Raw genomic sequence first — 24,824 nt, forward strand, 5'->3', positions numbered from 1 at the left:
TCGCGCATAGTGTATTGGTTATTCTTTCATTACATTACGTGAACGGAACATTGCACTGGTTATAGCACATACCTTTCTCAGCACGTGAGCAATAATGAACACTTAAACATGAACGCGCAAAACCATTACTTCTTGGATACTATAGAGCCGGTGGAATCGAAGAATTGATTAATAAACTCAAGAAGACGCCGACAGAGTCCGAAGACTCCTGGCTGCCATTGAATGTCGCCTACTCCAACTTTCCCTGACAAAATCTTTGACAAAAAAAGTTATTCTTTCATTCGTATAAAATCAGGCCGTAAGCTTAAGGAGCGCGCTTTCATGGCTGCTTTACGACTTATGGTTAAATACTCGCGTGGGCGCCTGTTTTTCTAGCTGGATTAATGCTTCACGGCATACTTTATGACAATTTTATTAATCAAACGAGGAAGCAGCCATCCCTGTTTTTCTTGTGTGTGTTCTTTCAGCAGCTTCCCGTCGACATCGACATGTTCTGACAGCGACGTCTCCCAGCTGCCTACAGTTTTTTTCATGTTCTTCTAAGTGTTTCGACAAGGTCCTTTCGACAACTGGACTAGTTGGTAGGGAGTCTTGAACAACTACAGCAGCTATTTACCGGCTATAAAACTAAACAGTTTGTTTGCTCGCAGCGGTAATATAGCCGGGTAAGGCCTGTTGATTATTCGTTTATCATATACTACGCCAACAAACATTTGAACTGGTTACGCTCTATATCTTTCTCAGCGCATGAGCAACGAGGGGCAGAGCCTTAAACTTTGAGCGTATGCACAATTTGCTTCTTCGATAATACAGCCGGTGGAATTGATGACCTTGGTTATTGCACCACCCGCCGCGATGGCTCAGTGGCTAAAGCGTTGCGCTGCTGAGCACGAGGTCGCAGGTTCGATTCCCGGCCGCGGTGGCCGCTTTTCTGATGGAGGCGAAAAGAAACAACGCCCGTGTGTACGAGATTTCGGCGCACGTGAAAGATGCCCAGGCGGTCAAAATGAATCCGGAGCCCTCCGCTACGGCGCACCTCATTGCCTGCGTTGCGTCGGCGCGTTAAACCCTACAATCAATCAATCAGTCTTGAACAACTACAGCAGCTATTTGCTGGCTATAAACTAGACAGTTTGTTCGCTCGCAGCTATAATATAGTCGCGCAAGGCCTGTTGATTATTCCTTTATCATATACTGCTCTAAATAAAATTTCAATTGGTTACACTCCATATCTTCCTCAGCGCATGAGCAACGAGGGACATAGCCTTAAACTTTGAGCGTTGGCACAACTTACTTCTTCGATGCTACAGCCGGGGAAATTGATGAACTTGATTATTGAAGTAAACTTCTCTCCGTCTGCTCTCCTTTCATTGCTTGGGTAGTAACATTGAATGTCGCCTGTCTTACTTTTAACAACTGGCTGCGTACCATCCCATCTAGAGAGAGAGAGAGAGAGAGAGAGAGAGAGAGAGAGAGAGAGAGAGAGAGAACTTTATTGGTGGGAGAAGCTGCCGATGCGTCGGCCAAGAGTCCTCGGCCAGCTAGTTGGCCCAGGCGTGATCCCCTGAGTCGGAGCTGAGCAACACGGTCTCCCATTGCTCCGCCTAAGTGATTCTGCGAGCGGGAGTAGCCGCCTGCGGGGAAGGGCATCATAGCATAGGTGCTAGGTCTGCCCTTTCCTCACATTTGTGGTAGCGGTATACCTGTACGTAACCGCGTTTCGATACGAATTCCTCTGAAGAAGTCGTCATATAGCCGCATGTAGAGAAAAATTGTGTTTCTTATTTGCGATGTTTGTGTGAGTACTGTACAGGGCAACTCACGCAGTTCGGCAGGTGTTAGTTCGGCAGGACCGTCGAACCGTGAAATTGCGTTTACTCATGAAATAAGGTCGCTGTCTACCACATCTTGTCTAGCTCCGACGAAGCAAAATCCGCGGAGAGGACTCAGGCGCCAACGAACCTGATAGCATCCAATTGTGTTGGAGCTCGTCAACAGAAGTTACAATAAAGATACCGCGAAAAGCCACTTTACCGCGCATGTTTGTTCGCGTGCATGAAAACAGAACACCGTGATGAAGTGCGCAGGTGAGGGTCGCTTCTGTCTCTATCCTCGCCTCCAGGGGAGCCAGCGTACAACAGCGTTCTTTTACCGGCAACAATACTCTATTATGGGCAACGATGAAGCGAAAGTTAAATTGGCGAAACCAAGGGCACATATCTCCGTCTCTTCCCCACCCCCGCTGTTTCCTTCGTGTCTTGGACATCGACTTTAATAAATAAAGGCAGCTGGGGCGAAGCGCCGGTACCACCGTGACCTCGAAAATGGAAACGATGTCAAGGGAGCGCTCTTTCTGTCACACAATCTCGCGGTTCAGATCTAATTTCGCCCAAAAACAAATGACGCCGCCTCTTTTGCGAACGACGGGGATTCCTTCCTCGGGGCGGAATCGATGTCTGCGCAGGTTTCGCGTTCGCGCCTTCACCGAGGGACAGATAGGTTCACCGAGGTGCGGTCTCGGCAAGGGGGCCCCCCGACTCCAAAACTAGCAGAAAAAGGGGCGGCCCATGCAAACACACGCAATGTTGCATTCGTCGGCGGGGCCTTGACCTTGTAGACAGCGTGCACCTTGGCTTCGCTACCGCCGGCCGCTCCCCTCGGAGCGCTCGCGGGGCCGGGACATGTGCTGGCCCGCCCGACGCTTATCGCCGCCGCCGCCGCAAAAAGGGCGACTCGCCCCCTCCCACCCTCCGCACGCGTTTCGTATACGCAAAACGGTGGGCCCGATATTCGGTGCTCCACATCGGAGAAGACAGCCGGCCGAGCAGCCCGCAGGAGGAAAAAGTTGGCTGTGACCCGCTTTCAGCTTCCATTTCGCCGGGTCGAGCAGGGCGCGCCGCAGGAATGCCCCGCCGATGATTCGGGACCCGCTACGCTGCGATCTGCGGAGGGGCAGCCGCCGTGAGCAACAGTTACGTCACGTGACCCAACGGTTACGGTCCCTCCTCCGGAACGCTCCCTCCCTGCGGGCTCTTGTGCGGTTGGCGCGCCATGCCCCTACTGACCGTTTGGCTGGCGGTCAATTTTGGCTAGGACTGAGACCACAGAGAAAGCAGCATTCAAGTTACTCCTTAATAAACTGGGGTCGTAGTACGATATTTTTGTACCCGATAAGGTGTGCCCCAAGGTGTGCCTTAAGGTTCCATTTTGGTTCATTTGTTATTCATTAGATAAATCAATGATATTGTCAATTTAATTCAATCACGTCACTGCGTCTTGAACGCAGATGACACTACCATATCTCACGCTGATTACTCTCGCACTGCTGTTACTTTACAGTTAAATAACGCACTTTTAGTTGTAACGAAATGGTGCTGTGAGAAGCAACTTAAACCCAGCTTAAACCCAATGCATGAGTTTTAAATCTAGTCAAAGGCGCTTTCCTTGTCGTCAACCCTTATCTAGGTCTTCACTCTATTCCCACTTGTAATAGTGCTATTTTTCTGGTATTCATCTTAACTGCCTACCTAAGTTTAATATTCGCAATGATATTCTCAGAAAACGGCCTTAGGCGTTCAGGTTCAAATAAAAGCTCGTGCCGTGTTTTGTCTAAATGGACCTCTGTCCCTGTATTTTGCCGTCATTAATTCTCGTGTCATGTATGCTATCGCTGCTTATTGCTGCTTGGGGAGACATGTATTACTGTCACCTATCATTTATTCAGAGACACAAAACCAACTGATTGGACTTTTTAGCAATTTACTTCATCATAATAAAATACTGTTTGTTCGTAAGTTATTCTAGAGTATAGTAGTTTTGTTGTTACAATTGCAAAACGCACAACTATCGTTTGATTTCATTTATCCGCTTTTTTACGAAATAACAATGTGACCACGTTTGCAACCAACTTCCTTTTTTGTTGCATGTGTCACGCACAAATCACGGAAAGATGATCTCTGCTTATGCGGCCTTTTGTTTATCGGATGATTTGTCTCTTTCTAGAAAATTGCTGTTTCGATTGCCATCATTCAAAAGGTAGATAAAGTTATTTGTGTTGAATTATTTTCTGTACGTCTGTTTTTTTTTGCATTTTACTATCGTGAGACTCGTATTTTTAATGAAACTATCCGACGATAACTAGCACTAAATATTTTACCTTTTTCCCGTTCCTTCTTTGCGTTGAGTTGAGTTGAGTTGCTCCTTGTGTCCTCAAGCTTATATTAATTACTCATTCAAGAAATTGGATATTTGACTGTCCTTCCTTTGTATACGTGTTACTTGTTCAATTATTCCAATTTGTTGTTTGGTATTATTCATAGATTCATCGAAGGTCCTGTTACAGTTTTGAACTATGGGACGGTCGACTGTATCACATTATTGTTTTACTACTTTTTAGAATTACTAATCAACTAAAGCTGACACTGATTGCCCTTCTTGAGCTAACCACAAGCGAACATTTTGGTCTGTCTGTCTGTCTGTCTGTCTGTCTGTCTGTCTGTCTGTCTGTCTGTCTGTCTGTCTGTCTGTCTGTCATCCCATTCACCCCCCGGCCAAACTTTGACCGATGCTTTCACAAGAAATATATATAGGCGAGATCTCCCATAACTAATAAATCTGGTGGTAAGTCTCATACACGTCATTTCATCACAAAGAACACATTAGGTTTATTTGAGGCAAACTTTTATCACGTAACTGAAAACAGCAGTGTTTCATTGAATAAAAACACGCGCGGTATTGGTTTTATAGATGAAATTAGAGGCATACCGGCTTACATCGCAGCAAATGTCGTCGAAAGGTGATAGTCTTGTGCACCGGTGACACGTAAATGCCTCTCTTGACTCTCTCTCGCGCACTTTTCACGCTTTTTCCTTCCCGTCTTACTCACCCTACTATAAACACGGTGGAGAGTCGATTCAATTTTACCGCGTTCCACTGCTCGTACGCCATCTATACTGCAACCTTTCGTTACTGTGGGACTTTGAATGCTGCCACGAGACGCAAGCAACGCCCTCATGAGAAACGTTTTTATTTTGTTGATGTTGTGCTTCAAATATGCTTAATGTGTTCTCTTTCCTGGACAATGTTGACAAGTGCATCCAGATTTAGTGGTTTGAAAATGTTTTGCCTATATAAGCCTGTCGTTCAAGTAATTCTTTTAACTTTTGGCCGGAAGGCTGAATCGAGAAACAGACAGTCACCGACAGACAGACATACAGACACACCAAAAGTTTCGGGTTTAAGTAGAGCAAGAAAGACTATCGTCTTTAAAAATTAAAAACACTGTTATAACAGTTTTTTTTTCTCTACAAAGACGGTATCATAGAGAAACGAGAAAAAGCGAACACCAACATAAAACATGTCCCTAGCTGTAATGAATCATTCATTGATTCAATCCAAGCTGCAATTCAAGCTATAATTCAATGATTCAAGCTGTAATTCATTCTCGAGCGGGAATGAATGAATGAATGAATAAATTTATTATAGAAAGGATGGCACTGTGGCCTGTTGGGGGAAATAGGGGAAGGGCTAAGGGTCGATAAGGTCTAAGTTCTATTGACGAGGTAAGTCTCCTTCACGAAGGCCCACAGTCCCAGCAGCCCGTCGTTGGCGTTATCCCTCTGATACAGCCAATCCTGCAGAGATGTGACGCCAGGGGGCTTGTGCCTTGCTCGGATTCCTTCCAGGGCCCTACATGACCACAGCAAGTGGCCGATTGTCGGTCTATCTTGGTGGCACAGGGAGCACAGAAGCCGGTCTGGTGGAACTTGTGCTTTCTTGTGTTGGTGGTAGTGTTCCCAGCGAGCTAGGATGTCTTCCGTAAGCGCGTAACCCGTGCGGACCTTTGTAAGAATAACTTGTGCAGCTCGTGGGAGTATAAATTCCTCTGGTCATTTAAGTATGCTTACGTGCTCTGAAGGCGAAAGAATGGCGATGCCTATTGACGACTTGTCCCTGTTACCCGCCTGTACTAACTTACTGTAAACCATTGAGTTACGCTTGTCGCGTCGCTCCACAAAACGCTACATGTGGTTACCTTTTAATGATTTTGTTGGGCTGCTTTCATGTATTCCCGTAAGTCAGATAGGAAGCAGCGCTACTACAGGCGCGATTTGTGACGGCATATTATGCGCTACAAACCAGTTTCCTGCTTTATTTGTCCTGCCTTCTGCATTTACCGATTTGTGAGCAAAAAACTTATCTTTCGTCTTGAACCATACGCGCCAAGCAAAATCCAAAAACGCTCAATATTTCTGTCAAGCAAAAACGTGTTTTTCCTTATTATAAAACAAAATCACGGAATACAATAGCTCTTATTTAACACTTTGAAACCAATAGTTGTCACGAGCGAAAGCAAAGACTATGCACACCATGTTTCGTGTGAAAGTTTGCGTTTGCTTGAGACTTCGCAGGCTGCCGTCTAGCTATATCTACCAGATCCCTTGGAATCCTTGCACTGATACTCCGCCGCAAGACAGCTCGACTTTGCCACTTCCGTTCGCTTTTCTTTAATTCCCCAGACCTCCACACCACGCTACTGATCCCCCTACGCGTTCGTCGCGGCGCCTTTTTAGCTATCACAGCCGCTTAAATGACACCACTAATTCCTTTAACAAATCGTTCTCCCCACCTGCAATTGAGGCTTGGAATTCCCTACCCGATGCAATTGTAAATGAGCGCGATTCACAGAAATTCCGGCAGCAATTAACCAATATTTTCCGCACTTAATCAGACTTATTCTTTTTTCTTCCTTGTGCGACCGCTTATAGAACCAACACTATGTACGTACTTCTCTGCAAGGCTTATCTTCAAACTTTCATTGTATAGCAGTTACCGCTTAAAAAGTAGAAATATGCCTTTTGTATTTAAATGTGCCTTTTGACCTCCTATGTGTCAATCATGTGTGTTTTATAACCATGTCTTATGAACTTCCTCGCTAATTATGCCCCCCACCCCCCTATGTAATACCCCGAAAGGACCTCTAAGGGAAAAATAAATGATTATGATGATAATGATAGGGTTCATTGCCCGCTCTGAAGGGCTCGAACAGACGGCCCGCCGGCGCGCAATCGCTGGTGAGACTGAGGGACCAAGCATCGGAAAGCAAAGCAGCACTTTCCTTGTGCGCGCATCGTGAGTTTCTCTGGTCTCTGTTCGTGTAAACTCAGTCGGCGCAGTGTTTTCATATATCAGTCTCTAAGCCTTCTCCTAGTCACGTGGTTCACTTGCGTTGAACCGCGCGCTCCGATGGCCCAGCCGCCGTGGCGATAGTGCATAGGCGAAGCAGTCGTTTCACCCTCACCTAGCTACGTGGCACCTCATCGACGAAGCTCCGAGCAAGCGAAGCGATGATAGAGGTCACTGCGCCGAGTCGGCTTCCTTAAATTCGGCTTCGCCATTACACACGAAAGTATTGCTGCGAAGGCATTTCTCCTGGTGCTATACAAGCTGTCTGATACTAAAGAGGAAGAACCCACAGCTTTTTATTACATGTATCCGGAAGACCCCACATACATCAACATGAAGCGCTACCTAACTACCATATAAAAACACTTCGCTCGGACAACATTTGTCCGGGGCAACATAAAACTTCTCGTATAAAAAAATTGGTGCAGCTTGCACTGGTGGTGCACGGCTGGAGAAACAGCAGAGCTGGGGCCTAACCTAGCTTCCCCCCACCCTGACAGCCAATACCAGAAGAGAGGGAGACGCCGGACCATAGCAGTGCATAGCCGTTTTGGGCGGCACTGTAAAGCAAGGACCATTAAAGTACGTACAGTGTTTTATTCAGTAGCAATCGTCGTCATCCCTTTCGTCGTCGTCTTCCGACGGCACAACCGCGTAAGGTAAATCCTCTTGTAGCACGTCCTCGCCTCGGTAGACATCCTCATCAGCTTGTCCGGTGGGCGTCTGCACGCGTGGACTGTGAAAGGATGGCTTGACAGATCCGTCGTCATCGTCTTCGGCGTGGCGGAGCCGCGGCGCGCCGGTCGCTACACGACGACCACGACGACCACGACGAAGGCGGGAGCTCCTCATGTTCCTAAGTCCACGCACAAGCCTGGACGACGGCAGGCTGTCGACGCGAAGCACGCGCTCACGTGCGCTCGGGGTTCTCTGTCTACGCCGGACAGATATGTGTCGGCCGAAACAGCTCTGCTGTCAATATATGACGACCCTAGGACCATTCAGTAATTGTCTACAAAAAGCCATATGTAACCACAGAAAGCGTTTACAAGCAGCTCCTTTAGAATCGGCTTCACTGTGATACAAAAATGCACTGATGAAAGGACATTTTTAGGGAAATTTGGAACTGTTATCAAAGCATGACATAGGGGTGTTTAAAGCAATACATCCATAACGCCTCCTGTATCCCTATGGAGAGCTATTCCCCGAGCACCTTTAAAGACAGGTTCACTGCTTTTCACAGATGCAATGCCGGGACGACATTTCAACAGGGGAGATGCCGCGATATTTTGTGGCACTGGTGGATTTTGTTTTCTCGCGCGAGCCGTACATTTTGTAATATTAAAAACATTTTAAGGACAATTGAATTTGCTTAAGCACTTTGAAGGCGAAAACCTGGCGTTACTTAAGTTTTTTACGGCTATATCGTATTTGCATATATTCCTTCCCTTTCGTTTATTTTCCTTTTAGCGCGAATTACTTAAGCCAGCTGGTTTTCTGCTACACCATGTACGCGTCTCATTCTTCTCTTACGCTTGTTCGTAATACTGCGGGAATGACGTCACCAAGCAGACTGACACATGCCACAGCCTCCCTAGAACCAGGTTTCTGCGCGGCTGGTGTGCACCTGTCCTACTTACGTGCCATCACGTTCAGGTATCACGGATCCCGCACTATTCTACAACTTTTACGTTTCCAATTCATAGCTTTGTGAATTTTGTGAAGAGGGCACATTGGCCCTCAAAACCCTCGATTCCTGACCGATCCAACAGGCGTGCTTGTCCCGGAGAAAGGAACCGCTTTTTTTCTGCGGTGGAAACGTGCGGAGAGCACGTAGGGATGTACTCGATGTTTGCTTGCCGGAACCCCTGTGCCGTTCCTTGTTCAGAGGAGAGAGTGGTAGAGGTGGGTCGAAGCGGGTGAAAAGAACTGCTGTCCGACCATTTTGGAAATGTTTTTTTTTTTTCAACTCCATACTGGCACGCTCCCCGTTAAGCAATGGTTTCAAGAAAAAGCCATATTTGCCGCATGGTCCATCAACTGTTGCATTTTTCAGTAGCCAGAAACAATCGAGCATGTATTTCTGGTCTGAACATAGTCAGTTCTTTTTTTTCTGGGACGTAAGAAAATTTAGACCTATGTAAAAGCTTCGAACATGCTGGAAGCAACAATTACTGACAGAGAAAATGAATTTTGGCTACCGACAACGAAAAGGAATATTCGCGATGGTGTAAATTGTGAAATCGTATCGCACAAAACGAGAAAGGAAAAATTGGGCCGGAATACCCAAAGGGACCACGAATACAAATTAGAAGTTTGCTCAGTTTGAAAGAAATAGCCTCTGGTTGTTCACTCAGCTGCAACGCATGAATTCCCGCACTAGAGTTCAACTGTAACTTCCGCGTTCATTGAGTCTCTCTCTCTCTCTCTCTCTCTCTCTCTCTCTCTCTCTCTCTCTCTCTCTCTCTCTCAGCTCCATATTCCAACTCCGGAAGACGTTTGTTAACCCCCCCCAAAAAAACGCAAGAATGTTGAAAACGTTTCAAATTTCCCGCGCTACAGTCTCGTAATATGAGCAGGGGTGACGTAATACGGGCAAGCACTAAAAACATAGCTATCAGTGTGTTAACTGCACGTTACATTCAAGTGATACGATCAAACAGAACTAGAGACCCCGCTACCGTTCACCCTGTCATATTATATTCCTTGTCGGTGGCTCTGATGGGCGGCCGCCAGTCGCACGAACGAGGTGCTGTGACGTCATAAAAAAATCGCCGGAAAGTAGCTTGGAAGTCTCCACTCTTCATGTGTTTAATATTTGAGTCATTGTTTTGACGTTTGCGATAAAATTGGCATCATTGTTATCGGAACACAGCAGTCTTTTTTGATAAACTATACTTCTCTTCTTTTAATGGCCAGTTTAAAGCTGCTTACGTTTAGGAGGACGAAAGCGTTGTGGTAGAACAGTCAATTGTTTTCGAATAATGTTTCTGCATGTATGACCAACACATGAAGCCATCTGTGCGTGCGAATGCTGGGCCGCGAGCATTCCGCGTGTTTTACCGCGAGCACTTCGCAAGTGGTACATCCAGCGATGTGGAGTTCTACTATCTCCCCCGGCATAAAAACATACAACTACATTAAAGCCTTCCTCACCTCACGAACAGCGACGCTCCGCCTTGGCCCTCTAGAAACGGAAGAATTTAACTTAGTATCAATAGGAACACCGCAAGGAGCAGTGCTTTCACCGCTACTCTTTAACTTAGCCCTACTTCAAATACCGGAAGCACTGAGCAAAATACCAAATCTTCACCATAGTCTCTATGCGGACGATATTACACTCTGGACCAAGGGGGGCAGTGACGCCGAAATAGAAGAAATTCTCCAAGCTGGTCGCTGGCCTCCAATGCTCCCCCACGAAATCTGAGCTATTGCTTCTACCCCCAAGGAAAAGACAACGTTGGAATCCAAATATCCATGTTTACATTGCGTCAACCCCTATACCGATTGTCTCAAAAATCAATATTCTCGGACTCACTATAAATCGCTCCAGAACTACTATGGACTTTATAAAACAACTTTCTTCTCACGTGACCCAAACCATCGGGTTAATTAAACGCATTGCTACCCGAAATAACGGCGTTAAGGAAGCTGATCGACTACGTTTATCCAAGCATTTGTCATCAGCCGGATTACTTACTCCCTCCCGTACCTCCTCCCAACTGACGCAGACCTAGCGAAAATAAATTGTCTGATACGGAAAATATATAAGGTTGCCTTACAACTCCCACCCGGCACTTCCACTGCCAGGCTTGAGGCCCCCGGTACCTACAACAAGGCACAGGAGCTCATAGAAGCGCACTGTATTGGACAACTGAATCGACTTACCAAAACACTTCCCGGACAGCATCTGCTTCAACGCCTCCAACTCAAAGCGCCAATCATCACAGCTTCGAAGTCTTGTATCCCACTGGAAATTCACGCTGACATCAAAATCCGCCCCCTCCCTCGAAATATGCACCCTGATGCACACCGGGGCCCCTCAGGATGCACAGGGACAAAAAGCTTGCTGAAATGTATCCGATACGCCCAGACACAGTGCATGTCGATGCAGCTGAATATATCGGCACCGCAATGCATTCGCTATAGCAGTCATCAACGCCCCAAACAATCCGCCACTCACTTCTCTCACGATCCGCACAGCAGAACCGCTCATGGTGGAAGAGGCGGCAATCGCAGTAGCCCTTGCAAGTCGGCCACCACCTTCAATCATATTGTCTGATTCGAAAACGGCCATTATAAATTATGCTGCGGGTACGATCTCACCCCAGGCCCTAAAACTTCTCCTCCAAAACCCACCTACTACCCAAGTTGAGCTGATTTGGACTCCTGCCCACACTGGGCTTGGGGTAACGAGGTGGCACACGCGACAGCCCGAGCACTCACCTCCCGGGCGTGCGCCACCTCCGTAGCCCCTCACGGATCCAGATCAGCCCGACATAGCCTATTGAGCAACAACGAAATAACTACTCATTACCGCCTCTCTCGCCTCAAATACCCACCGGCCCACCCCTCACTGACGTACACGGAAGAACGACTATGGAGGCTCGCACAGACCGAATCCCTTCCCAATAGGGCCCTCCTCCATCACATACACCCCTCAGTTTATCCCTCTCCCTTTTGCCCACTATGCGGAGACAAGGCCACGGTGGTACATCACATGTGGGCCTGTCCATATGATCCCCTCCCTCATATCAATTCCTCGGAGCTCTGGGAGGCAGCGCTGAGCTGCTCTGACCTGGAGAGACAGAAGATCATCATAGCCCGGGCTACGAAGGTCGCCGCACAGCTCCGGCTGCCGGCCACCTCCCTCGCTTAGAGGTTTTCTTTAATAAAGTGCTTCTCTCTCTCTCTCTCTCTCTCTCTCTCTCTCTCTCTCTCTCTCTCTCTCTCTCTCTCTCTCTTCACTGACGCTTCTTCGCATTTAGGCGCGAATTGTTTAGACACGCACAACGGCAACACTACAGGCCACACCTGCCTCAAAACTGGAGTTCTCTGTGGTAGGGGTGCACCAGTTCTACTCACGGGCGTCCAAGTTAACTGTCACGTGATATGACGCCAGCGCAGCACGCACTACGTAAGCTCAGGCTCCACCGCTGACAACGTGGTGTTGTAGCTTGGTAGCGCGCTAGGCTCCTGCCCTGGAGACCTGGGTTCAATTACCATATAAACTGCAATGTTGCATTTTACTTTTCGAACTAATTGATTTGATTTGTTTGTGATTTTTACTGTTTGCGGCAGCGGCCATTCTCTTGAGCGGACAACAATTAACAATGATGCCGCTTTTTCGCAGACGGCGGCACTTAGGGCATTCACAGTAAAATATAAGGACATCAGTACGTGACCCGGCAGAAAGGCTCGATTTACCAGCTCCCAATAAAGCAGAAATCTGAACTATACCCAGAAGAGAAGAAGAAAAAAACTCCTTTTTCTTCCCACAAAGCCGTTGTCTACATCAAAAGGACATGAGTATATTGCCACGAAGCCAAAGACGACGCAGTTGTCTTGAAGGAAAAGCGAGCTTATTGGAGCGAACTTGTGCTCCCCTAACAACTCAAAGAATGCACAGGCGGCGCAGTAACAGTCAACAAAGGGATGTGCAAAGGCGAGTGTCGGCGAATCGAATACCGCGGCGTCTGCTCTGCAGGCTTCTATCTTTCGGCGCAAGTGTTTTTTTGAACCGTCGATTTAAATCCAGAACATTGTAGATCGATGAATATTATTCTAGGCTAGTGACGTTAGGGCGAAACGCTCTCCTTATCAGAATGAGATAACCCCCGTGCGGCATAAAAATAAAGAATGGAACACGCGGTTCGCTTGGGACACAGATAACACAGCCGGGCGCGGCCAGGCACTACAAACAAAACATAAACAAACAAACCTAATGCATGATTCGGGGCAATATCCTACTATCAATATCACAATTACTCGTAAAACAAGAAAAATAAACTGCAGCATATCGGTGCGGACAAACAATTTCTCCTGACACCCATTGGAATTGAGCGATACAAATCTTTCTTCTATAATCAAAGTTTAGAGAGTATAGTATACGGACAGTTACAAAAAATACTGTTTCGGCAGTCGGTAAAGGAAAGAAGCGGAAGTTTAGGTGTTGATTACTTCAAATTAGATTTGTTAGCCACTAACGTAGACATAAGCTCTGCGGGAATATTTGTAGTTTTGCTGAATTGCCGGTACTGTCAGTATGCACAAAGCCAGTTACTGCCGCAATATGCACCTGGTTTAGTACTCCAAATGATTAGCATCAAACAATTCAGAAGACATAAAATTAACTTTAAAAGAGGGCACAACAAAACGCAATGCTTGCTTAACATTTCATAGTAGTTATTGCAACTGCGATAAAACCACGTGTTAATGACTTCAGGGCCTTCTTCACTGGATAATGAATAGAGAGGGTATTTGAAGACTCCAAACGAAAACAATGGCGTGGCAATGCCCTAACACAAAATAGCAACCACCATACTAATCTTGCAATAATCAGCACTAAACAACAAACAGCGCTTAACCGAAGATGAATCCATACCAACTTGCCCAGTTCTATGTACTTCTGCAGTCATCCTACTATAATGTCTAAGCCAAACAAAATTGACAAGTGGCAGAACATTATTTGTTATAGCACCTTTAAAATGAGATATGAAAGAGAAAACAGATGAACAATGATGTCAGTATGTCGTACGACCGATATCAGAATCAGTGGTAGTTTAACATTACAACCAATTGGGAGCATATCTCGGAAGCATATTTTAGTAAAACTGAGCGTCGTTGGCTAGAAGATCAAGAGGCATTATTGCAATTCCTTATAACGTGATTACCCGTGGAAATGTATGTCAAGGTTGTTATAGCACTGAAAAAAAATTAACTTAAGATCTAGCTGCGAACAAAGTTCAGCCGAGGGAACAATAAAGGTTCGGACAGCGGGACAAATTGTAGATGGGGAAATAATTGATGAAGAAGAACGTTGGAAGCTTTCCATGAAAAATACTTGGGGATGAAAAGTCGAAAACACAGATTGGCGGTAATTGAAGCAGCGCAAGCTTAAATAAGTACGGAATACCCCACAGGTTGTCACTTGGACCACCATTTTTCAACAAGCTTTCGCATCATAATCCTCTTCGTTGTAAAGCATCGAGGCATGGAATTGCCAGCAAAACAAACACCTTACAATAGATATATACAGGATACCCTTCGACCAGCTTAAGAGAAACCCGTAAGGTAGAGTAACTTTCGGCGAAGGGAGAACTCTACATCAATCTTAAACTCGTGCCTACGACTACAAAAGAAAACTACACAGCTTTTTCAAAAACTTCCCGCAGTTGAAAAAACTTCATCCTGACCCAGGATTTGAACCCGGGATAACCTCCTATCTAGGGCAGTCACTCAACGGACTAACCTAACCAGGAGTTCTTCGTTGTTTTCCACTTGGTATTTATTGCACTGCATGTTAATATAGGAAATTATATTTACAACTAAGTACACAAGATGAAAAACAAAACTAAACACAATGAACAATTATGTACACTTGATTTAAAACGGGGGCAAAAATGAACAACTAATAAGGAGGAGATACCAGTCAGAATGATAATCATTATGATCATAAACGTGTTTAGGATTAATTATCATTTGGCAGGAGTGTGATCTGGAAGAAAGAATAGGCTCAGCGTGCCTATCTAGCCATTCGCTACGCGAGAGCTTTGATTTCGGGTTAACCAGCAACTCGAAATGGAAAGCTGTATAGCTTTCCTTTGTAGCCGAACGGCTGAATTTCTGGTGGATGTCAGATCTTCCGTTCGCAGGTACTAGATGTACTAGATTATATGATTGTACGCGAAAAACTGCATACTCGCTAGCGCACGAAAAAAAAAAATCCCGGGCCATCTCCACTAACGTGAAACCTGGGGAGGGGCGAAGCATGCAGTGTATAAGCGTATTCTTGGCACACTGGCATTTTGGCCAATGGAGATGAAACCGTTGGGGGGTAGAGGTATACAGCTTGGCTGTAAAAGTCTCGTGTCTTTGAAGCACGAAGAGCTCCAGTGCGAGGCGTAAACGAGTGTCCCGGTGTTTTTTTTGTTTTGTTTTGTTTTTTAAAGCAAAGCTTTCTACCTCTACCCCCCAAGGGTTCTTTCGCGACCGTTGGTGTCACCAGAAAACTCCCGCGAACAAATAAAAGAATTCACTGGCACCGCCAGGAATCGAACCCGGAACTACGGGTATAACAAAGCGGGAGCTTGTTGTCTTACCGATTTAGCTATGAGCCCACGCAGAAATTGGGAAGAAAGGAGGTGCACTAACCAAGAACACCAACGTGTTTACCCTCTGCAATCTCGGTGAATGCAACGTGATAGCTTAACGCGACATCTCGCGCTGTTGTGCGCTCCACCTACAGCACGACTAGCGGCCCTGTACGCGGATTGCGCATGTGCTAGGAGTTACAAAAATTAATAGAAGTTCACGCCAACGCATGGAATCGCTCTTCTAGTACGCCAGTGTGCTAAAGCCTGTGGCCTCCACTGTTCACGTAAAAAATCACAGCTCCGTGTTGTCCGCCCTCGCGCCAAACGACACACCAAGGAACACATTAGAATACCCTTTGATGGCCATGCCATCACTCCAAGTACCAGCATCAAGATCTTGGGCCTACATATCCAGGCCAGCACCAAGCGTGGCGTATCCTTGCAGCACCTCAAACACAGCATCAATCAAATCATACACATAATCAGTTGAGTTGCCACCAAGAAGCGAGGCCTCAGGGAATCCGATACCTTCCGATTATTTCAAGCGTTTCTCCTGTCGAGAATCACTTACGCCATCCCCATGTCTTCTACTCGGCAAGGAGGACATAAAGATGCTTGATATAATCATTAGAAAGGCGGTTGAGCAAGCCGTTGGTCTTCCCATGAATGCGTCCACAGAGAGGCTGCTTAGCACGGGGCTCCACAATACAGTGGAAGAGCTGGTAGAGGGCCATCTTTCTAACCAGAAGTTACGACTGAGCACAACTGGTCGCCGCATCCTTCACTGATTGGCCGGGCAGCACAGAATATCACTCCGCTTGATGTACTCCTGGAATTTTGGCGACAAGAACTGTAGATGCTTAGAAATACGAACCCCTCAAACTACGAGGGTCGCTGACAAACACGGGCTCAAGCGCTCTACACCACCCTCGGTGGGGATCATGCATTTATCTACACAGACGCCTCAAAACATCGAGGGCAGCGGTACGGCATCATCGTGGCGAACTCCAGAACTAACCTCCTTCACCTTACCCTGACCTTTGCAGAGAACAACACACTACCCTAAAGCCCATACAATCCAGCTCATTCCCACTCCGACGCGTCTTCACTAATGCCCCACAATCACTACAACGCTGAATGTAAATTTTGTTCTGAAGTAGAAACACTCCGCTACATAATCGGGGTGTGCAACTTTAGCCCTCAGAACCCTCCTCTCTTTCAGTAAACTACCCAACAAGAGCAATGGCCGATGCTGCTGTCCAGCCCCTCTCTGCCTACCCAGCATCAGCTGGTGAACAGAGCACATGAGGCGCGAACTGCATATGGGCTCCAGTGAGGAACCACTCCCCTGGGAAGCGCTCTGGGCCATTCAGAAATCCGAATAGAAGTATTCTCTCCTTCTTCTCCTTTTGCACCTCCTTCGTACCTGCAGCCGATCTCGTCACCTCCGTTCCCTGGCGGTAGCAGCAACGGAGAAGTGAGATCTTCGAACACCCGGTTTGAGCTTCCTTTTATTTCATAAAAAAAGTTTCCACTCATACCCTTCACTAATACAACTCAACAAACCACCGTTCATGCATCACGCATTGATTTAACCTTACCAAGAATATCTCTGTGAAGTAATAAAGGCTGTGGTTAAGTGTATTTCACTACTCTCTGGATTCCGTAATGTAGAGCGACGTGAGCGAATTGAAGTGAAGTCGCACGGGTAATCGTTTTGGGTGCCGGTTACTACAGCTTTGCTTTCCAACCACAATCACAGGGTGGATTGGCGCGATTTTTTTAGCTCTATGCTGTGTGCCTCATTAGCCTGCGCATGCGCCCAAAGGTGCTATTGCCCACGCCGATGAATTCGTTGGGGGTCTTTGTATACAGCTTTGCTGTCATAATGTTCTGGCATTTGGCGGCACGGACATACGCTTGACGCAATCTAAAACACTGCTCTTTTGGTCCCGCAAGTAGGGCTGGCGATAAACAGGTACCAGAAACAGATTATCAATTGAAGGGTTCGTCATAGCTTTCCTTGAAAAGCTAAAAAGATGCCCCAAAGAAAACTGCGCAGTAAAGAAATGAAAAGTATCCACGACTTCTTTTAGAAAACCCCATCGTGGCTTCCTGTTAACCTCACCCGCAGAAACAAGAAAAGGTAAATGGTAACTTGTGCGCTTTTGAAGTATAGTAAGTAAAAGTGGATGATCCTGCAACTTTAAGAAGAAAAAAACTAGAGAGAAGTTGGTGCACAAAAAAGTGTATTAACCCAACACCACCAGACACCATAGGAAGAAACAAATTATCCCCACAATCCCACTGACTCCCGTTCAGATAAGTAGCAAGTACTCTGTGTAGAGCCTAGACTTTAACACGCGCGCACAGTGAAGTACCTAAGGTACATAAACAAGCTTTGCTACCAAGCAGACGTTGCAGGCTTGCGCATAAGCAAATACAGGCAGTTCTCGCCCCATCCATGCCTGCGAGGCGCGCTTGACTGCGTGAGTGCTGAAGACCAGTGCGGCCCGGAGTTCCTCATCAGGTCCAAAGGCACGCCAAAGTATTCAAGCGGTGCGCTGTCCCAGCTAATACCCGCAAATTTGGAAGGTTTCGTTTCCTACAGGTTAAACCAAACCTTTTAGTTTCCTCCGTATTCATGGCCGTTCCAGACACGTCACAAAACTCCTTAGTCAATATAAGGGCTGCATGAACACTACGCTTGTCAGCACGAAAATAGGCGGTGTCATCAGCATACGCAAGAACTTTAACTTCACATGACGCTAAAGAAAAAGCACTTACTCTTTGGCTCTGTTGTGTGCTAAGACGAAGAGGCTCTATGTACAGTGCAAACAATAGAAGCGATAGAAGACAGCTCTGTCTAACAGACGACCTGATCTGAACCGACGCCGAAAGAACGCGGTTGACGACAAGTATCTGTAGTGCATGTTTGTAGCATAGCTGAACCCCTCAATACAGCACATGACCCACATTATCCTCGTCCAAAAGTGCAAATAAAAATCGTAAGACACCCCATAACATGCTTTCGCAAGGCCAGTTTAGATAAGGGCCACCTGTTCAGCCGAACAAGCAATATGTATATTCGTTTCAATACTTCTGTTCCGAATGCCGCATGTTTGGTGAGACCCAACTAAACTAGAAATTACGAGTTGAAGACGATTAGATGATACTACTTTCACAAAAATGTTGTAGTCCACACTGCAGAAGGAGATTGGCCGATAGCCCTATACAAATCTCAGCTCGTGTTCATCCTCAGTTTTGGGTATTAGCACTGTGTGCTCTAAGTAAAAGGTTGGAGGCAAGACACCACGATCGTATGCGGCTGAGAAAATTTTTAAGAGGACTGTCGCGAGAACATCAGAAAACTTCGGACGTTGACAGCGCTAGAGCTAAAGTTGTTGTTCGTTTCGTCTTGGCCCATACCCACTTGAAGAATTGGCCAGGAATTGGGAGCTTTGACAAAATTAACTATTGATTGGAGGGCACGTGAGTAGCACAAAACAAGCCGGCCGAAGTAATTCGCGGCAAATGACCCATGCCCAGCTTTCTCGCTCAAAATTACAACCTCTCGGAAACCTAGAAAAACCACTTTAGGAAAATGATATTTGGCATAAAGCTAGAAGTCAATGTGAAGATTAAAACGCTAAAGCAACATTTCAGGTTTCTGAATATTTTGTTTGTGTAATTCGCTGTCAAATCTAACTCCCCATGCATTTCTATGGGATAGTTCCCATGGCTCAGGAACCCAGTCGCGCAACGTTCGCGACTTGAAACTGTGCACAAAGCCAGTATTCACCTCGAATATTAGCTGTGCAAAAGAACTTTTCATTTCGCGAAAAAATTGCAGAGTAATCACTGTTGAAAGGACTGCCATGAGCGGGAAAGCTGCACATGCGAGAAACGAAAGCGAGGAGCGAGACGGCAAGTACGATGTTGCAGCAAAGTAAATTGTTAATGAGTATCGCCAGGCTTTATCCTAGAAAGCACGTAAATAGACTTAATTTCTCCGAGGAATTTTGTTTTTGCCGTATCTGGTTGCGGTGTTTTATGCTCTAAGCATGTATTGGCAAACGCTTACACATATTTTTGAATCAGTTACTTTGTCTTTACGGCTACATGGCTGTGAACAGTTCACATCCATGCCTTCCGCACATAGGGGCTTCCGCGCGAAGAAACTCTCCGCCCGTGGCGATGCACGCGTAATCGCGATTACACATGAGCGGCAAATGCCGCAATTTTTAAACGGTAATAACCGAATATATCAGTTGCATTTAACGGGCAAACGTTATAGACAGCCGCCTTGGTAAGCCATATCCAACCATTGCGATACAGTGTGTTGTTTCACATCTGGATATTTCCTTTAAGCCTTGATCTCTCCAGACAACAGTGTCACTTCCTGCGTGTATGTGTACCCAGATACGCGGAAATCGGACTGCGCCTTCTCTAAGGTGGGTACCCGGCAAGTGCGCCCCCCCCCCCCCCAAAAAAAAAAAAACATCGTTGGTAATGGAGCTCTGCAGTATAACTGTATTTAAACGGGCTACTTACTGCCTAGTTCGTCGGCTTCCCCGTACAAAAATGGGCTCTCGTAATGCTTGGTAGCAGGGTTGCTAGGTCTGGCGATTACTGCCGTTTTTTCTAGACTGGTGGCGACGGGAATTCCAGCGTGGCGACATGGCTATTTTCTGGCGCATGTGAAATGGGTGATTTTGTATATGTACGGACCCTGCCGACATTCGACTTGCCAAAAAAAGAGCCTTATGTGATCTTTAAGTGCATTTCAGCCGTAGAGACAAAGTGCTCGTTGTCTCGACGGCTGAAATGCACTTAAAAATCACATAAGGCCTTTTTTTATTTTTTTTTCTCGTTTGTTCATGAACAAACGAGAAAAGAGCAATCTTTTAGGCAGATTATGGTGATCTGGCAAAGTCTAGAATAGGTCCCAACGAATCACTCCGACATGTTATTGTACAGCGCTACTTACCGGCACAAACCGCAATATTCCTTGCTCATTCTTAATATCTGGCACCTGATGTCGTATGAATAGTGCCAAAGCCTTCAAGCAACGGCGTCAGCTTAAAGTTCAATGCTCTAGTTTACGGGAGCTTTGGATTTCCTGCAGAGTGGTGGAAAGTGTGTACAACGACGTAGGATAAGCATGACACGTAACGAGGCAGCGGAAGAGGTAAAACATGGTGTTCAGCGGACGGCTTTTTTAAAGACGACAGTCTTTCTTGGGCTACTTTAACCCAGAAATTTTGGTCTGTCTGTATGTCTGTCTGTCTGTCTGTCCGTCTGTCTGTCTGTGACCCGATTCAGCCACCCGGCCAAAGCAAAACAATACCTGTGCAATAGTCTTATATAGTCACAGCTAAATCTATCCGTCTATGTCCAGTGGAATGTTCATACTTGTCAACATTGTTGAAGAAGAACAAGACATTACGCAAATATGAGACAACAAATCAATACAGAAGTGATATTTGCAGTGTTCCTTTATAAAAAAAATCAAACATGCTTGAATTTGCGAAATTAAATACTTCATCAACTGCAGAAAAAGAATTCACTCCGCCGTCGCCTGCTGTCGCCCGCGCCACTATAGCTTCTGGGGCCATTTTAAGAAATCAACCGGTAACAGTTACGCAAGGTTCCACTAGGTAGGTTCCACGTTCTGCTTGCAACGCACGTGGAGTAGGGAAACGAGGTTCTAAAAACGTTGAAGTAGGGCGCCTCGAATAACGCGCGTCTTCGCCGTACGGCAGCGTTCACATCGAGACGCCCGGTTTGGAGCAGTGGAACGCGGGGAATCTAAAATGATTTAAGCAAACCTTTGGCGTCTTTACCTTGGGAGGAGCGCGACGCAAGAGCAACAACATGAGAGGTGAGCGGGAAAGCGAAGGGAGGCATTTACTTCGCAAAAGCCGATAAAGACTATCGTCTTTTGACGGCATTTGCAACGAAAGGAGCAGATACCCGGCCAATTTTTTTTCGTCATTCATACTATTTGAATAGGTTACCTAAACTTGCTTTTTTTTTGTTTTTTTTTGTAGACAGTAGTCAACCGCTGTATCTTTGTCACGCCACAGAAACGAATTGAAATTTTCATACGCGCTTCTTGATTGATTGTACGGTCTAGCGCGCCGAAGCAACGCAGGTGATGAGGCGCGCCGTAGTGGAGGGCTCCGGATTAATTTTGACCACCTGGGGATCTTTAACGTGCGCCGAAATCTTTTACACATGGGCGTTTTTGCTTCTCGCCTCGATCAGAAAAGCGGCCGCCGTGGCCTGGAATCGAACCCGCGACCTCGTACTCAGCAGCGCAACGCCTACCGCTAAGCCACCGCGGCGGGTGATACGCGCTTTTAATTCTCGGAACTTCGCATTTTTTTCCGCGAAGGTAATAAAAAATGTACGTACTAGCGTCGCCTTGCTTAAAATGGCGACTTTTTGTCGGCGACTTTCGGCGATTTGCCGGCGACATTTGTTCCCCAGGACCTGGCAACCTTGCTTGATAGCCAAAGAAATAACGACCAAGAACCGCCAATGGACGACCGCGGATTCCAAGCCGCCATAATTGGAAGATTTTTACCAAACTTGAAGCTGTCCTCATAGGCGTCCAGTAGACATCACTTCGTGTCTGAGTTTGGTCTGCCTTATTCTTTGGTTTCTCTCAGATTGCCCTGTAGTCATATTGGTATGCTCACCGCGCAGACAGTTTCCAGTTACCGCAGGAGACAGCGTGGTTGCCATGTCGAAGAGAAATACGCCAGCTAGCATACGTCTGGCACCCTCCAGGTCGCGGTATAGTATCGACCGAGATGTATCTGCTATGTTATTTCAGACGTTTCTTGCAATACCTGTAAAGTATTTTATACAAAAGCCGTCTCCTCACTCGCTATACGAAGGTGAAGCCACTCATAATAGCCAATTATTGGTTTGCGCGATTAACGAAGAGCTATTCTGCATCGACGCCACTGCGAGGGAGGCTGTCATCCGAAAGTGCCAAAAAAAGTCTGACGATGAGAATCGTTGTTTCCGCCCTGCGTTTATGCTGGAGACGCCTTGCTTGGGATGCGCCTGAATGCTTTCGAATGGCTTTGATCCGCCTTGTATACATGTTGCGCCGCGGCTCGTTCTGACGACATGTGGAGTAGGCGTAAACGACGATGGGGAATTTCACAGCGTGTCTATCTGCTCGTTCGTATGCGTTGTACTGGCGTAAACTGGCCCTTCTTGCTACTGCATGCCGAGTTCGGGATCGCGGTGTGCAATGCCTCTTGCTACGAAAAGCCTCTTCCTATGTAACAATTCCGAAGGAGCCGCCCGTCAGTTGAAGCTCGTGCTGTGGAACGCCTCGTGGTACTTCTTGTGACATCATCAGGTCGCCTCGGCACTAATGAAGACTACTAATTTTCTACCAGGTGGGCAATCTCATCGCATTGAGTACGTGCAAGATTAAATGCTTAAATTGGCTTCAAAAAAAGGAATCTGCCATCGACTTCCGACTACTTTTTGCTGCGCTGCCTGCATCCCCTCTTTGCCACCAACAGCCGAGTCTAACGGAACTCGCAGGAGAAAGCTCGTGCCCCCTCGAACGTCGGCTCGCCCCTGCGGTACGAGACCGACCACTCACCGGCGGAGCAGCAGCAGCAGCAGCAGCAGGCCACGAGGAGCAGGAGGAGCACGCCCCCGGCGCGCCGGCTCCCCGAAGTGCTGCCGTCGTCTTCTCGCATGACCCCACGGGACCGGATCGCGACTGAGCACCGTCTCTCCTGTCCCGCTGCTGCCGCTCCCGAAGCGCGCGCGCGCTTATGCTAATCCGCCGCTCCCTCTCGGCCGTCGGGCCAGCGCGACACCTCGCGGAGACATGTTACGCGGGCAGCAGTCGTGCTGCTGCGCTGGTGGAACAGCAGTGGGCCAAACCGGTCCCCACATCGTGTGCCCTCTTCTTCCAAAAGGAGCAAGAACGCCCCCCTCGTGTGCGTGTGTGTACGGGATTTCGCCGTACGTCCAATGAGCCCAGCTGGTCTAGCGTAATCCACCGTAGCCCTCCTCTACGGCGCGCCTCGTGGTTCAGATGTGCCTTTGGCGCGCGAAACATTGCGGATACTTCGGATTAAAAATATGCCATCCTGTGAACAATGACGTGGTAGACGTTTGGGAAAACGTAAACTTTTAATTCAGCACACCGGAACACTCTTCAGCCTGGGTGTTGTGAAGGTTCGCCACAACCACTGCGCAACAAACTCAAGCCTCGTCCCTTTATACCTTGATCTGATTCAAAAGAGGTTTATATTGCGGTCTTATATTTAACCTAATGAGTTCAAAATTTCGCCAAATCTAGCTATGACAAACTGACACACACTAAAAATTCAGCGAAGCTTGCACTCACGTGCAGGACTTGAATGGCGAACGTAATGCAGGTGAGCATTGTCGGACGTATAGTTAAGATTCAGTATCATTGTTTATTTGCATAGTTGCGGTGCTGGCAATTGTCGTCATATGCATCGAAGAGGTCGTCGTCTTCTTCGCGGCGAGTGGTTGATGCAAAGTCCTCCTCAGCCTTGTAGACTTCCACGAGCTCTTCGTCATCGACTCGAGGCGCAGTGGTGGCGCGATCTACAAGCCGTCTCGGGAAGGATTGGCACACTCGTAGCCATGTCACATTTTTTTTCAGAATGGCTTTTGGAGAATGCAGCGGCCGCTGTGACCTCTCCTAATCAGGGTATCTTTTCGTCTTTAGCATTGGCGTTGAATTTTTTTTACACGTGCGGTAGCGCCTGCACAGCGCTGGAGTTTTTGCTAAAGCCACTGTGCGAGCCGGGGAGTCGGCGGTCGCCGCGAGGCACGCGCTCACGAGTGCTCGGCAGTTTCTTATTTTTTCCTGCAACGGCGAACTTCGGGCTTGTATAACAGCTCCACTGTTAAAAATGCACGCCCAGTTTACCTATCTATGAGGCCACGCTTCTGAACCCACACCCGTAAACGCTAGCGTAGCTCAATGAAGCATCCTTGGGCACTCGTTCTTTTCAATTTCCGTTGACCGCACAATTACATTTATTTAGCATAGTGTCTGGAAGCACTTATTTGCTAAGCTGATAATCCCATTATCTTGCCCCGATTGCCCTCAATAACAGCCTCAATGATATATCAAACTAGCGCAACATCCAAGGAATGAATTTTAAAATGAAAGTGTACAACTTTCTGACTAAGAAGTACGCCTTCGATCAATGGTGTCTACATCCGACTCCGGGTTCACTGACAAATGCAGATCGAGCGTATACGGATGATTCCGGACTTCCGCCAGGTGCGCACACAAGG

At 47.0% G+C, this 24,824-nt stretch overlaps 1 protein-coding gene across 1 annotated transcript in view; it reads right to left on the bottom strand.

Annotated features, from left to right (window-relative positions):
* Positions 1-23,269, bottom strand: part of LOC144166300 (uncharacterized) — a 41,734-nt gene extending 18,465 nt beyond the window's left edge. The window contains exon 1 of the mRNA XM_077695832.1: positions 23,137-23,269. Within this exon, the coding sequence (XP_077551958.1) occupies positions 23,137-23,236 (100 nt within the window). The 5' untranslated portion in view covers positions 23,237-23,269. The remainder of the gene's footprint in view (positions 1-23,136) is intronic.
* Between the last annotated feature and the right edge of the window lie 1,555 nt (positions 23,270-24,824).

This window comes from Haemaphysalis longicornis, unplaced genomic scaffold (genome assembly GCF_048455015.1).
Source record: "Haemaphysalis longicornis isolate Haplotype H1 unplaced genomic scaffold, Haemaphysalis longicornis Haplotype H1 scaffold_167, whole genome shotgun sequence".
In the NCBI taxonomy this organism is placed as follows: domain Eukaryota; kingdom Metazoa; phylum Arthropoda; class Arachnida; order Ixodida; family Ixodidae; genus Haemaphysalis; species Haemaphysalis longicornis.